At 33.3% G+C, this 15,903-nt stretch overlaps 1 protein-coding gene and 1 long non-coding RNA gene across 2 annotated transcripts in view; both read left to right on the top strand.

The window, feature by feature from the left end:
- The window catches only part of Calx (sodium/calcium exchanger 3), a 106,594-nt gene that overhangs the window by 72,595 nt on the left and 18,096 nt on the right, over positions 1-15,903 (top strand). The window contains exon 2 of the mRNA XM_090112179.1: positions 6,704-6,795. Coding sequence (XP_089968305.1) covers positions 6,704-6,795 — 92 coding nt within the window. The remainder of the gene's footprint in view (positions 1-6,703; positions 6,796-15,903) is intronic.
- Positions 403-941, top strand: LOC149900849 (uncharacterized). Its single transcript, XR_016457720.1, has 3 exons — positions 403-529; positions 649-757; positions 873-941. It is a non-coding gene; the product is annotated as an uncharacterized LOC149900849 (long non-coding RNA).

Genomic DNA, 15,903 nt, shown 5'->3' with positions numbered 1-15,903 from the left:
TTTTCTCTACGAGGTTGGGCAAATAGAGGATATTATGAATTTTGTTAAAATTATTATTTAATGAAAATAAAGTGTTTTATTTAATATAGGCATTGAGGTAGTTTGGGTTTATCGATTAGAAAAATGATGAATATAACATTATTTTTCTTTACGAAGTGTCTAGTCGTCCGCTAAACGGATGAATAAAATAAATTAGTCGTCCGATTACCGGATGAATAAAATAATTTAATCGTCCGATTACCGGATGAATAAAATAATTTAATCGTCCGATTATTCGGATTAATAGATAACCTTTTAACACTAAAGCTAGTTGGGTTGGACTAAAGCAAAGGGGGCGCAGGACTTAGAAATTTTTTGATGGAGTTGGTGTCATTATAACACCTATTTATTATTGTTTTATCGTAAAGATTACGCTAATATAAGCATGTTTTATAGGAACAACTTTTCTCTAAAATCAAAAATGGCCGAGATATTCGCCCTTAATTCGTTAGGTTAGGTTTAGGTTAGGTTAGCCTTTAGGTTAGGTTAGGTTAGGTTTCTTAAAAAAAAAACTACACAGAAATAGGAGCCCCGCGAAGCGGGGCTCCGTCGACGCGCAAAAAAAAATCAAGTTTAGGTTAGGTTAGCCCTTAGGTTAGGTTAGGTTAGGTTTCTTAAAAAAAAACTACACAGAAATAGGAGCCCCGCGAAGCGGGGCTCCGTCGACGCGCAAAAAAATAATCAAGTTTAGGTTAGGTTAGCCGTTAGGTTAGGTTAGGTTTCTTAAAAAAAAAACTAAACAGAAATAGGAGCCCCGCTCCGCGGGGCTCCGTCGACACGCAAAAAAATAATCAAGTTTAGGTTAGGTTAGCCGTTAGGTTAGGTTAGGTTAGGTTTCTTAAAAAAAAACTACACAGAAATAGGAGCCCCGCGAAGCGGGGCTCCGTCGACGCGCAAAAAAATAATCAAGTTTAGGTTAGGTTAGCCGTTAGGTTAGGTTAGGTTAGGTTTCTTAAAAAAAAAACTAAACAGAAATAGGAGCCCCGCTCCGCGGGGCTCCGTCGACACGCAAAAAAATAATCAAGTTTAGGTTAGGTTAGCCGTTAGGTTAGGTTAGGTAAGGTTTCTTAAAAAAAAACTAAACAGAAATAGGAGCCCCGCGAAGCGGGGCTCCGTCAACGCGCAAAAAAAAATCAAGTTTAGGTTAGGTTAGCCGTTAGGTTAGGTTAGGTTAGGTTTCTTAAAAAAAAAACTACACAGAAATAGGAGCCCCGCGAAGCGGGGCTCCGTCGACGCGCAAAAAAAAATCAAATATGTACCTACGTGTGCCCTCCTCCCCCCTCCTCCCCCCACAAAAAACCTATAATACGTGCGGCAGTTCTCTAAAGAAACCCCGATAACCTAACTATATAGATAAATAGATGTTATCGGACGATTAAATTATTTTATTCATCCGGTAATCGGACGACTAATTTATTTTATTCATCCGTTTAGCGGACGACTAGCTTTGTCCTTTTCTTTATTGGGCGGCATGTCTTTTCTATCATATTTTTTTATTATTTTTAAACCACAACCACGTTATGGTCTAGACTATTACTACATAGTATAAAATAAAGTCGCTTTCTCTGTCCCTATGTCCCTTTGTATGCTTAAATCTTTAAAACTACGTAACGGATTTTGATGCGGTTTTTTTAATAGATAGAGTGATTCAAGAGGAAGGTTTTAGTATATAATTTATTAGGTTTTAGACAAAGCGGGCGAAGCCGCGGGCGGTAAGCTAGTAGAGTATAAATGAACAAAAAAGATTTACACACCATAAATCACAGACAGGAAAAAGATAGATGATAAAATATGTTTTATGCAGTGGAATGAAAGCCATTTCGTTCCAACCACTAAAAATCTATTACGTGTATTATATAGGTACTAGTTTATGCTCGCGACTTCGTCTGTACTAAATAAAAAAGAGCGTGTGTGCCGAGCACACGTGTCAGAAGTGAAACTTCTTTGGTAAAATTCAGAGATAATAAAATCGTCGCTTACTCCATGACGTGACGGTATTGACCGTGACCTTGAAAATTTACTCTCAATGCGCCTAAAGAAGTTTCACTTCAAAAACTAATAAGCATTTTAGACCTTCCGTGGATCGGCACACAAATAGATATAAATTTATCGTTGCTTAAATTAAATTCTACAGCTTACAAATTTTACATAACTAGGTATTTCTAATATATATGAATAAATTGTTGTAATTGCTAGGCATATTTCCGACATAAAATGGAATACCTACACATTGCCCAAGTATAAAACACTGCTTTCAATTTAAACATTTGATTACTAAATAGTAACTACGTAAATAACGTTTTCCTAAGCTATCTATAATTACAAAGATCGTTTCACTTCTAATTAAGATCTCTGTTCGATATTACCCGACCGAACGAAAAAGTCATAACGCCAGTTATTGGACCCCTGCAGCTTATTACATCATTATTTATCCGAGTTAACGACTTATTTCACGATTCATTTATCATTTCCTGGAAGATATAAATGATACAGAAAGAAATCGGATGTCGATGATGATGCAGAGATTATTTTGGCATATTTTCATATTTTTCTGTAACATATTGTATTTTATCAATGAACGTAAAAAATATATTTTTTCGCTGTGATGAAGCAAATCTTGGATAAAAATTTGGCCATTTTTCTGTTTATCTGTTTTGTATTGCACAATTTTCATTTACACATTAATTATATTCAGTTACTATTGTTTGCACAAGTCAACAAATGATTACTATGAACTTTAATAATGCCATACCAATACTATCAATATACGCTCGCGGAAGATATATAAAATAATAGTATACGATAGCTTTCAAGGTGCTACGCAGTGCTACGAAAAAGCTACGCGTAGTATAAACACGGACATTATTACTACGCTAAATAATTAATATAATAATAGTTAGGTATTACTTTAACTAAACTTGTAACACACCACTAAGCAATACATAGATTATGTATATTACCTTTTTCAATTAAATTGACCAATGGTAAACTATATTCACATGTTTGTCTTTATAATAATATATCATCTCTATGTTTATCAAATTTTCGTGTCACAATGTTAGTTACCATAGGTACTCCTCCGGAACGGCTGGACAGATTCTCATGAAATTTTGGTAAAATTAAGAATCGGCCAGCACCTATTTTTCATACCCCTAAGTGACAAGAGTACGTCAGAACAACGTTTACCGAGACAGCTACTAGCTAGAACTCTATCGTATTTGACCATGTCCAACAATTTTATAAATTGGTCAAACACAAAATTTTACGATTTTTTATACGTGATTTAAAAGAACCCTTCATTTTATTGATTATTTACAGACATTCAGTATGAGTTAGCGTTTTCTGAGAACATTACTTTTTATAGCCGCGAGTTATTTTTCGACATTAAGATGTGGAAACGTTCATGATGATATTTTAGGGTAGATGAGATAAAATACTTTTAGGTTAAGATTATTTTTAGGTTATAGGAAAAACCATTTGTTGGGTTAAATTTGATATTTTTGGTTTTATGGCATTCAAATGCTTTATAAATTTATATATGTTGGGTTATTAATTCTTTCTATGTAGTAGGTATGTAGATAACATTAAAGTTTTTTTTTTTATGAAAAGTATAATTATTGTTTATTATTATTCAATGACATATGTAAAAAAAGGAAAACTATGTATGCATATTATGTGTAAACAATATATTCTTACTACTAAGGCCGGTCACATACATCAGTTTTCCGGATACGATTTCCTGATCCGTTTTCCGAAACCAGGCCTCCGAACGCAGTAAATTCATACAAAAGTAATCGATGTCATACACATTCGATAACTTTCCGTACGGTTTTTTCTCCGTCCGTTCTTTCCGAATGCAAGCCCATGCTCCGGAATTTCTGACGGAAAAAACCAAAAACCTTTCTGGATAGGCTCGTAATTTAGCTCTTTTTACATAATGTTGGCCCTCCGTTAATCTTTGTGTGTTTAGTGGATGTACCAAGTAACGACGACGCTTTTTCTTTTTCTGAGAAAGTAAAAATGCGGTTGCAAGGAGGAAATCGTCGTCGAAATTCATGCTTCTTCCAAACGTGTGCACTCCGCTGAAGCTACTCCAAGACTAATCTCGGTATTCCGAACGAATCAGGAAAAATGATGTATGTGGCCGGCCTTATAGTCAGTTCTATAACTCGGGTAGGTAAAATGTGAAAATCTCTCTACTTTGCAAGAACAATATATTTTATATTCAATTTATTCATAGATATGTTTTATAGAATCAATGAAAATAGACTAGGTATTATTCAGGTGCCGTTACCTTCGGAATAAATATTGTCAAGTAATAAAGTATCGCTTATATTGAATACTAGATTTCCGCCCGCGGCTTCGCCCGCGTTTTCAAAGGAAAACCCGCATAGTTCCCGTTCCCGTGGGATTTCCGGGATAAAACCTATCCTATGTGTTATTCTGATGTATAAGCTATATTGTGGTAAAGTTTCATTCAAATCCATTCAGTAGTTTTTACGTGAAAGAGTAACAAACATCCATACATCCATACATCCATACATCCATTCTTACAAACTTTCGCCTTTATAATAGTATTGTGATAAAAACATTTCAAATCGTATAATGAAATTGTTTCCATCTTACGTATCAATTTTAAAATTCGTTTCAAGAATAATGTATGTAGAAAATAAACACAGAAAAATAGATTATGGGAATGAAAAATGTCGTCCTTAAGAAAAACAAAATATAATGGAACCTATTTATGTTAAGCTAGGTAATTTATATAGACCGTGCAGTGGATTAAAAAATGATTTATCTTCTCAGAAAATTTAATTTTTCTCCTAAACTTGAAGGCGAGTTGGACAAAAAATATAAAATACTAGCTGTGCTCCGCGGTTTCACCCGCATTGCTCCGCTCCTGTTGGTCTTAGCGTGATGATATATTATAGCTTATAGCTTTCCTCGATAAATAGGCTATCTAAGACCGAAAGAATTTTTCAAATCGGACCAGTATTTCCTGAGATTAGCGCGTTCAAACAAACTCTTCAGCTTTATAATATTCGTGTAGATTAGTATAGACTTTTATTATGAATAGTAAAACCACAGTATAAAGAGAAAATTTGATTTTCCTTATTTTAAAATATTGATAAAAGGTAAGTTACGTAACGTTTCTAAATAATGGGTCTAAGTTACTGAATTAAAGTTATGCGTGAAGCGTTCGAACGTAAATTTAACTTAATTTCATGGAATTGAATTGCAAATTTCACCCTTGTGCTGATGCTATGTGAGAATTCAGGAAATGGTCTGTTTTCGGGAGTTACAGCTTTACTGTTGGTAATTTCTTTTAGCTACGCGTGTAGGAGATATTCACGATGTTTTTTTATCTCCAAAGATACAGGAAGTAAACAATATGTCTTTATATAATTTAGTCATATACTTATTAAATTTATTAAGCTTATATTTAATATAAGCTTAATGAATAAGTAAAAGTTGATTAGGATTTTTGATAATTGTAATAAAATGAGTGTTGAGGATCCTTCTGTAGTATTTCATCTAGCACAATAGTCTAATTTCTTACAAGAACAAATACGTTTAACAGCTATGCTAAAAGGGTTTCACTAAAAATGAAAAAAAATGATATAATCTCCTTTTTATATTTTAAACTATAACATAATATTAAAAAAAGACGTGTGGCACTCGGGGACTGCCGCGGTAAAGCTATTGCATAGCGTGCCTTCAAGCCACACCTCCGCGCCCGTCGGATTGGGGAGCGTGAGGTTTTTTCGTTACGGAATTTCTGGATTCGGTCCCCGCGCTCAAGGCCGCGATAGAAGCTATGCAATAGCTTAAAATTACAACACATGTTTCTTTGTAAATAAAATTAATACATATTTTTCTTATGAGTTATTTGATCATCTCAAATCGTCTTAAATACCGAACATATAAAGGAATATCACTCACAGTGGAACGAAATACAGAAATTCAATTAGACAAAGTCGTATCGCAAATTGTATTAGACGTCTGTTTTTACTGTATTTGATTCAATTATCTTTGCATTTATAAAACGACTTACTGGTGAAATTTAACTTCGTGTTTGTTTAAGGTTTTATGTTAGTACGTTTGCATCTGTTGGAAGTTTGTTTTGTTATCCTTGTGAACTTTGGGAGTAGGTATCTATAAATTAAGTACTTAAACTAATCCTTATTACATAATATTTAAAGAGAAAGCCTACCTAGAGTTTTAGTGAATTCACCTATCTTTATATATAAAAATGAATCGCAAAATGTGTTGGTAAGCGCATAACTCGAGAACGGCTGAACCGATTTCGATAATTCTTTTTTTATTATATTCCTTGAAGTACGAGGATGGTTTTTATGTAGAGAAAACGTAAATATGTACCACGGGCGAAGCCGGGGCGGACCGCTAGTTTATTATAATTTTTTTTAAGAAAGAAACATGTGATGCCCTTTTTTATCATCTTTTTTATTTTCAAAATCAACAAGAAATATATCGTTTCATTCTTATGTCTGTAATACACTATTTTGGGAATGCGACGTCATAAATAGTAAATTATATTACACTAATAACAATAACGAACACATTTGCAGGTTTTAAAACTTTGTAATTTATATTTTACACATTTTATGAACTAAATATTAATTTTTACTTTGATTTGTTCCAGAAAATTCATCCCTCTGCATATCGTGGAGGAAGATAGCTACGAAAAGGATGTCCTCTTTTACGTGAACCTCGGGGAACCCGAGTTAATCGGTGGTATGAATCTTATTTTCTAATTTATTAATTTTCTAAACACTTGCTTTAGTCGTTTATTTACTTTTTTAATTTATTTTGTAATATCAAATTATTTTGCTTTTATTCTATTAGCTGGTGTACTTCATAGCGATTTAAAGATACGGTACTTCTTCAATCCAATATTTTAATAATTGTTACAATTTTATGTTGTATATAAATTAAACTAAAGAAATGGAACGAAACTAAGCTACCGCTCTCAATATAATGACTCATTTTTAAATACACTTTGTTTTATATTATACTAGCTTACCGCCCGCGGCTTCGCCCGCCTTGCCTAAAACCTATTAAATTATATACTAAAACCTTCCTCTTGAATTAATCTATCTGTTAAAAAGCCACATCAAAATCCGTTGCGCAGCTTTCAATATTTAGCATACAAAGGGACATAGGGACAGAGAAAGCGACTTTGCTTTACACTATGTAGTGATAGCATTTGATACATAAACAAAAGGAATATTAAAAGAGCGTTTGTGAGTTTAAATGTATTCCCAAGAGCCACATTACGGCGAGACGAAAAACAGTGTGGTTTTCGTCGTAAATATCACTCTTGACAGATTTACGTAACCTAATTTATCTGAAGAGGCTAAAAAATATGTTTTTACTCCACTCGTTAGTATCTTACCTTAAATAAGCTTACCTTTCTGTAATTTAATAATTCTGTTAAAATAAATACCTACAATCTTAATTACGCATAACGGAATATTGTGATTGACTAAGTAGGCAGGTCTGGAATCTTTATAAATACTTACATAGATAAAATATATTCCATTTAAAAGTTTCTCAATAACAAGACGACTGGTTTTAAATTTTAATTGAAGTCACATTAAAGACCTTATCTTTGTCTATGACGTAATTCAATCTTAATTAACTATCGATAAAACCGTTCATTCCTTTAGGAACAATGCAACATAAAGCAGAAACCTGATATTTGCAATACTCTTTTCTCGTTAGTTAAAAAGATATTTATATAATTTTACTATTAATTAATATATTGGCGATATTTTTTTATTCTGATGTACACAGTGTCACTCTCACGACAAAGACTAATCTATTGATACCATTCACATAAAAATACGCCAAGCCGTTTGGGCTATAGGGCGTGCCAAAGAAACATAGACTCGAAAAACTTCTTTCAGTCTTCTTGCAGTCGCGTAAAAACAATGTTGATTTACAAGAGATCGATACAAAATGTATTCCCTGTTTCAATTATATCTATGAATCAAGTTAATTGGTGTTCTTGCTTCGCTCGTTTGTTCATTTTATGGATACAACGAAACCAATTGACTTTCACGGAATGCTGAGTTTTTAGCAAAAGCTTAAAGAGCAGGATCCAAGGAGATGTTCTTATAGTTTTTTGATGGATGACATTTGAGAAATAAAATGTACAAAATTTTAGTGACTGTTCTTCACCTAGCATTTTCAAAATGATGTCACAATCACAGGAAAAACTGAAAATTTGTATTATTTTGAAAATTAATATATAGGTGTTGGTAGTTTATCATTTAGTTTCACCGTTGGAGACTAGAGTCCAATCTTTTTTAACTTAATAATCTTATGTTCAAGTATTTTGCTTGTTTAAAATAATAAATGTTGATCTGATCATTAGTTTTTCTATTAAAGTGATTATAAGAAACAAGTATGACAAGTTAAGTCGAGTTAAAATAACTTTAAACGAACTGAAAGAATGAGTTTAGCTAAAATGGGAAAAAGCTCGCAAAATATTGTAATATACTTAAAAATGTTATTTCAATTTCTAACATAAATAACGATAACCATTATCTACAGTATTATATCAAACACGGAAGATACATTATATAAATCATAATTGAAAAATATTTACCCATTTACTTCCCGTTACAGAAAAAACAAATCAAGCTATTTTTATCCATAAAATGTAAAACAAAACAAAGATGGATTAACTCTCCTTCATATTTTGATCACAAAATTGGAAATCTTTTCGTGAAAATACACTCGTGTCTTCAAATTGACAGAGGACATCTTGTATTTGATTTTGGCAATTTGACGCTTCACCATTCCGAGGAAATTCAAGATTCTTATTTGTAACAGAAAACCAAATACCTATTCCTTTTTATTTGTATAATGTAGTAAAAAGATACTTCTCTAATCCGGTTTTATATTAAAAGTTTTAGCTGCTTTACTTTAAAGGATTTTTACCTATATAATAATACTAGCTTTCCACCCGCGGCTTCGCGCGCGTTTTCAAAGAAAAACCCGCATAGTTCCCGTTCCCGTGGAATTTCCGGGATAAAACCGATCCTATGTGTTAATCCAAGTTACCCTCTATATGTGTGCTAAATTTAATTGTAATCGGTTCAGTAGGTAGTATTTGCGTGAAAGAGTAACAAACACACACACATCCTCACAAACTTTCGCATTCTTCATTCATCTAATAATAATATCATTATTTACTTTGTAAATAACTAACCAAGTATATTAATTATACAGTTATTAATATCCAAAATTTCGCCTATTTTCCTACAGAATCAAGTTAAGGTAAATGTATAAAGATGAAACTTATGCTATTTTTTCCATTATCAAAACTTAAGGATTAGGTAGGTTAATATATTTCGGGAATACCTATTACATTTTCTACGTCGAAATATATCCTACATATATTATCTAAATGTAATAACTTCGTTCTATTCCACGCACTAGCAAGATACCTATCACGTGGAAATATCTAGAAATAAATCCTAAGCGTTCGATATTTCACATAAAACATTGATTCAACTTCGAACGGTGGGTTTTCGCAATGCATAATTTATGCCTCATGGTAACACACAGCAAGTTTAAATGGCTATCAATGTGTATTTTATTGCCGCCATTTTCTTTTAATGGATAACTGTTCTAAGAGTAAAAAATCTGGTAAAAAATGACAATATATAGGCAATTTAGACAATTTAGTTTTATCGTTTAAAATGCAATCATTTTAACATCGACGATTCATAATGTGACAGAAGTACTGCAATTTTGGTTCAACTCATAGTGGAGATTTTAGCTCTCTCTGTAATAAAGAAAATTAATAGTCATTGTCCATTGAAACGAAAAAGAAAAAAACGTACAGTTTTTTTGTTGATAATGTTGTTAAGGCTTCGCCGTTCGCGTGATTAAGGCGATGTCAGTAACTAAATCACAGGCTACCTGTCTAAACTTTTGAGCCAAGGTTTTTTGACACAGATTGTCAATATTATGTGTTAATTAAAGTCTTTCGCAAAATACAATAGGTACATATAAATAAGATACTGTAAACCTAAGCTGTAAAAAAGTGGTTTTACAAATGTAAATCATACGTGTAAATTTGCAAGTATGAAAATTTTTGTTACAAATTGCATATTAAAAAAATCCAACAACAGAACTTTTAGACTGACAAAACTTTTTTATACATTTAAATTCGGTTTTCTATGATAATCACAGATAAATGACGTTCTTTTTATTCCTTTGCTATTCAAAGTAGAAAATACTCGTGAAGAAAAAGCATAAAACGTTGCATCATTACACGTTAATGAGATTTAGATAAAATGGTTTATCTGAAGGTCGAATTTACTGTTTCTATTTTCCACCGCTACGTTTTAAAAATCGTATTGAGCCTCTCTACTGTGACAACTTTTAAAAGCAGTCAGTTGTTCAATGTCCAGCTTTTCAATTGAAATGCGGCAAAAAATATTGTTTTTTTCACCTTGAAATTCGCAAATAATCTACGTAAAAGCACTGCAATACAAAAATACAATGAAAAATTGATATGATTTGATTTTTCAATTTTCATGAAATTTGGTATGGAGATATTTTGATACCCGAGAAAGGACATAGGCTACTTTTTATCCCAGGAAAATGACGCAATCCCGGAAATCCCACGGGAACGGGAACTATGCGGGATTTTCTTTGCCTGCGCAGGCGAAGCCGCGGGCGGAAACCTAGTGTTAAATAATTTAAACAATGTTCTATGATAGTGATGATTACCTACATTATAGGTATCCCTTACCAACAATTAGGTAATCCTAAGTAACATTAGTAATTAAAATGAATAAAATTTATTGGAACAACTTGCCCTACAATATAATTCGGTATTTTCTAAGAAGCTTAAAGTGCTTAACGTCAATATTATTGTTTTCGTTACTGCCTCTTTGTTGACATAACTCTTATGAGATAAACGTCAAAATCCAGCCATCCGTAAGACAAACGATTTGTTCGATATTAGACTAACTTTTCACACTTTAGCGTGTTAGTAAATCCTCATACAAATTTCCCATCCCCTATTTCACTCCTTTTGTGTTGTTTTGTTTTGGTGAAAGACGCGTTTCACCAAGTTAATTAATTACACGATTCAACAAAAAAATTTTCGTTCTTTGTCCTAAAGTTTATACTATTATTTTCCAGTTAGTTATGCACAAAAACGAAAAGAAAATACCTTTTTTCGGTATAAAGTTTGCTTTTGTGATAGTTATAATAATTATACTAATTTTTCAATTTTTTCATAAATTTTAATTGATTTTAATATTTTTAAAAAGACCGCGCGGTGAGAGTGGGATATTAACGTTTACACTGTGCCGCTAGATGGCACCCGAGTGATAAACAACCATCAGGTATTATTTTCAAGCCCAGAATAACTTAAAATGTCGTCACGAAAGTGCAAATACGATGCTGATGCATTTTGTTTTATATGTGGTCAATTTATTAAAGTTCGAGACGTGAAATATGAACTAAAGACATCTCACGTTCTCTGTGAAGCCTATGAAGCATATTTTGACTGTCCTGTACGGAATCAAGATAAGCCATGGGCTCCACATATTGCTTGTAGATATTGTAAAAGGTGTTTGGAAGGTAAGGCAAATTCCAATTACAAATTTTAAGGCCATGGGCTGCAGGATGTCATTAAAAGTACATATGCTGCATGCTCATTTGGATAAATTTAAAAACAATATGGGAGCCTATTCCGAAGAGCAAGGAGAACGTTTCCATCAGGACATCATCAATTTTGAACAACGCTATCAAGGCCAATACAATGAAAACATGATAGGCGACTATATTTGGGGTTTATTGAGAGAAAGTAGCTATGAACATAAAAGAAAAAGTAAAAGTGTGCACTTTTAAGTTATTTTTAAACTTTTCTGTAAGCTAATTTGATAGTAAAACTCAATAAAAATAATAAACATTTTTATTTCAATAGTTTTATTTTCAATCAAAAATTAAAATCCGAGATTTTTAAAAATTTCCTTCAATCAGTCTTCTAAGCACAAAAGCAAAGTTTTTCATGCCATATATTTTTTTTCCGTCTAATTACGACCTAAACTACGAAATTTAATGCTTTGCAAACAAAGTCAAATTTCATGGTGACCCGTTGTTATAGGTACAAAATTATCTGAATGTCTTAAGAAAGCGCGAAGTTACATGCCTTACTTTATAGTGTGATGTTTTTTCGTGAAACTTGGTAAATAATTAGCATAATTGGCTAAACATTAAAATCTATTGTTGATAGATGTCACTTACAGGACGTGGCCACCACAGGCCGAAAACATCGACTCATGCTTAATGAAATACCCTTCATTTATGTAAATTCTTATACATAGGTACTTAGTATACAGGGTGTAATCGTTAAGTGTGCACAGGCGATTATTCCGTAACTATTACAGATATCAAAAAACTTTAAACTGATATCGAAAGTACTTAACCTAATGAGTAAAATGGCCATAATAAATTTTTAAAAATAATACGAGAAATATCTAAAAAATTAACTTTAAACCCTCCCATACATTTAGTATGAGATATGAATATCCCATGTACATGGGTTGATCCAAAAGTAATGATAATCAATATTAAACAAGGTCATTACAGTTAAAATAATTATGTATTTCTCTAGATAGTCTTCTAACTAGATAATATACTTCGATATTTTTTTTCCTTAACTTAGAAAAAAAAAAAACTTTGACTTCATCTACAAAAACCCCTCAAAATCGGCCATCACTTCGCTGTCGTCTTAAAATATCTTGTATCGACGGTGTTTCTTGTGCCGAGGTAAGAGATAGAATTAACTAGGAGCTAGATCTTACAAACAGGGTGGGTGTTCAAGCATTTTCAATGCCGATTTTTGATTGGCAGCCATCGCAACTGACGCTTTGTGATCTGGTGCGTTGTCTTGGTGAACCAACATTCAAGACCGAAGTTTGCCATGTCTCTTTTTCTTACTAACCTACCCGCAATCTTTTAATTTGGTCTGTGTAGTAAGAGCCCTGTGTAGTAGTGGCTACCTTCTTAAAATATTCCACATTTCTTCAGCGTCCCAAAAAACTACGGCTTTAATCTATCCCACTAATTTTCACTTTGAAAATCTTCACCGTCACTTTGGAAGCTCGCATCCAGGCCATTGATTGTTTCTTGGTTTCAGCATAAACATGGTGAACCCAGGTAACGCCCATGGTCACAAATCGTGACAAAAAATTATCCTGATCTCATTAAAAATTTAGAAATTCACCCTCTAAATGTCGAATCGTTGTTTCTTCTTTTCGTCGGGAAACATTCTGGCTCGCACTGTTCACATTAAAATTAATGTTAATACTTGGAAACGTGGCCTGTAGATATAATTTTTTTGTGATAACTTAGTGATTACATGAGCAAGCATAAAACATTTATTTTATATTTTTATGTGCACAGGAAATACCCAATTATCATTAGTTTTGGATCAACCTATACATTTAATATGAAAGATTTTAGCTTTTTTTTGTTTTTTTGGTTTTCTGCTTTAATTACTTCGCAAATTTGGAGGGAAGTTCATTTAGAAACTGTAAATAGACCTCCTCATTGTATTGCACAATAAGGACGTCACTTCGAAAATCTACTATGAATACAAAATGTATGGGAAATAAATTGTATGGGAGCGTTTAATGTAACATTTTTGGTTATTTCTCGTTTTATTTTTAAAAATTTATTATGGCCATTTTACTCATTAGGTTAAGTACTTTCGATATCAGTTTAAAGTTTTTTGATATCTGCAATAGTTACGGAATAATCGCTTGTGCACACTTAACGATTACACCCTGTATATTAAATATTAATACAGATGATTACTATAAAATAACAATAATAAAAGAAAGCTGCTCCTGTGAATTAAATGATAATTTCGATAAATATCTTTGTAATGTATTTTAATACTATAAGATCAAAAACTGCTATTTGACCTTATGTCTATATTTTCCCAACGAACATTGGTATAAAAGCGAAAATATTTTCCAAAACTCGTTTCTTATGCAAATAATTCGCGATATACCGCGATTATTCGTAAAGGTGTAAAGCCGACAAAGACGCGAAAATTTGTTATTCAAGCTCCTACTGAATTATTAAACAGGTCGTTTTGTTAGGAAAAAATGTTTTTACTTATGTGTAATTTTGTGTGATAATATGAAGTTTACTGACATAATTCGTTGTATATGTAAGCGAGATATAGATCATAGATTACGGGTTATGAGGCTTTAAATGTGGCAGTATTGCTTTGAAATTTTTTTTTTTTTTTTTTCTTTTGTTTCATCTGCAATCAGCGGTTTTCGCTATAAGCGGATGTGTTGTCAGGCAAAGTTTGGCATGTAGAGCGAGCCCTCCAGTGAGGACAACTGCTCTTCAAGAAAAAAAGCTAGATTACATCTTTTCTTTTAAGACGTTTGTGGTAGGACCTTTTTATCAGTTGGCTAGCCAATTTGTTGGGATGTTTCTCCAGTCTAGCAACATAAGATTTTGTATGCGTGTTAATTTCATCTTTTATGGAGCATATGTTAGTGTGGCTTTGAATTTCAGCATTAGTAGTAAACCAGGGGGCATTGCTGAGAGTTCGCAGTATAGTATTTTGCTGTCGTTGCAGTAGCGAGATCGATGAATTACTGGCACTACCCCATAGTTGAATGCCGTATGTCCATATAGGTTTAATTACACTTTTGTATATCAGTAGTTTGTTGTCCAGTGACAGGCGACTTTTCCGGCCCAGTATCCAGTACAAGCTGCGGTAGCGAATGTTTATTTCTTCTCTTTTTGCTTTGATGTGGTGGTTCCAGGTCAAACGTCGATCCAAGTGTAGCCCGAGGTAGCGGACTCTGTCAGTGTGTGGTAGTGTAGAATCTTTAAGCTTTACAGGCGGGCAATCTTCTTTTCGAAGCGTAAAGGTGACGTGTACCGATTTTGAGGAGCTCGCTTTAATTTTCCACCTCTCCATCCAGTCCGTGATCGCGTTGAGACCTTTTTGTAAATTTTTTGATGCAATTGCCGGATCCTTACTACTTGCTAGTATTGCTGTGTCATCAGCGAATGTTGCTGTAGTAACGTTTTCAGTAAGCGGTAAGTCAGCTGTAAAAAGTGTGTATAGTACTGGTCCAAGCACTGAACCTTGTGGCACACCTGCTCTGATGTTGTAGATGTTTGATGTCTTTCCACTTTCCAGAATTTGAAAGCGACGTTCACTAAGATAGGATTTTATAAGTGGATAAAAGCTGTGAGGTAGATTTTGCCTTAATTTGTATAGCAAACCTTCGTGCCACACTTTGTCAAAAGCTTGCTGGATATCCAAAAACACCGATGAACAGTATTCCTTTTCTTCTAGTGACTTCCGGACTCTTTCAACTACTCTATGAACCTGTTCAATAGTGGAATGTTCCTGTCTGAAGCCAAATTGATGATCTGGAATAGCATTGTTCACTGCGAGGCAGGTAAGCATTCTGGATAACAAAATCTTTTCGAATACTTTAGACAGTATCGGTAATAGGCTAATGGGTCTATATGATGATACCTCATTAGCCGGTTTGCCAGGCTTATGTATCATCTGAATGTTTGATAATTTCCAGAGATTAGGAAAATGTTGAACCCTTATAATTCCATTATAAAGGATGGTCAGGAATACTATAACCTTACGGGGCATCTGCTTTAAAATTTCCTTGGTTATAAGATCTATACCAGGCGCTTTTTTATCTTTAAGATCTTTTATCTTCCTCCATACTTCGGCGGTAGTTACTGGTTTTGGTGGGAGAGACATTTGCTTATCCTCTTTAAGGGCATTAATGATTTCATCGTCGTGTC

Source organism: Colias eurytheme, chromosome 18 (assembly GCF_061535395.1).
Source record: "Colias eurytheme isolate Ceu_HAF_F1 chromosome 18, ilColEury1 Martin Lab GWU primary, whole genome shotgun sequence".
Classification (NCBI taxonomy): domain Eukaryota; kingdom Metazoa; phylum Arthropoda; class Insecta; order Lepidoptera; family Pieridae; genus Colias; species Colias eurytheme.
Note: the sequence above shows the minus strand (reverse complement) of the source record. Positions and strands in the feature narration are given on the sequence as shown.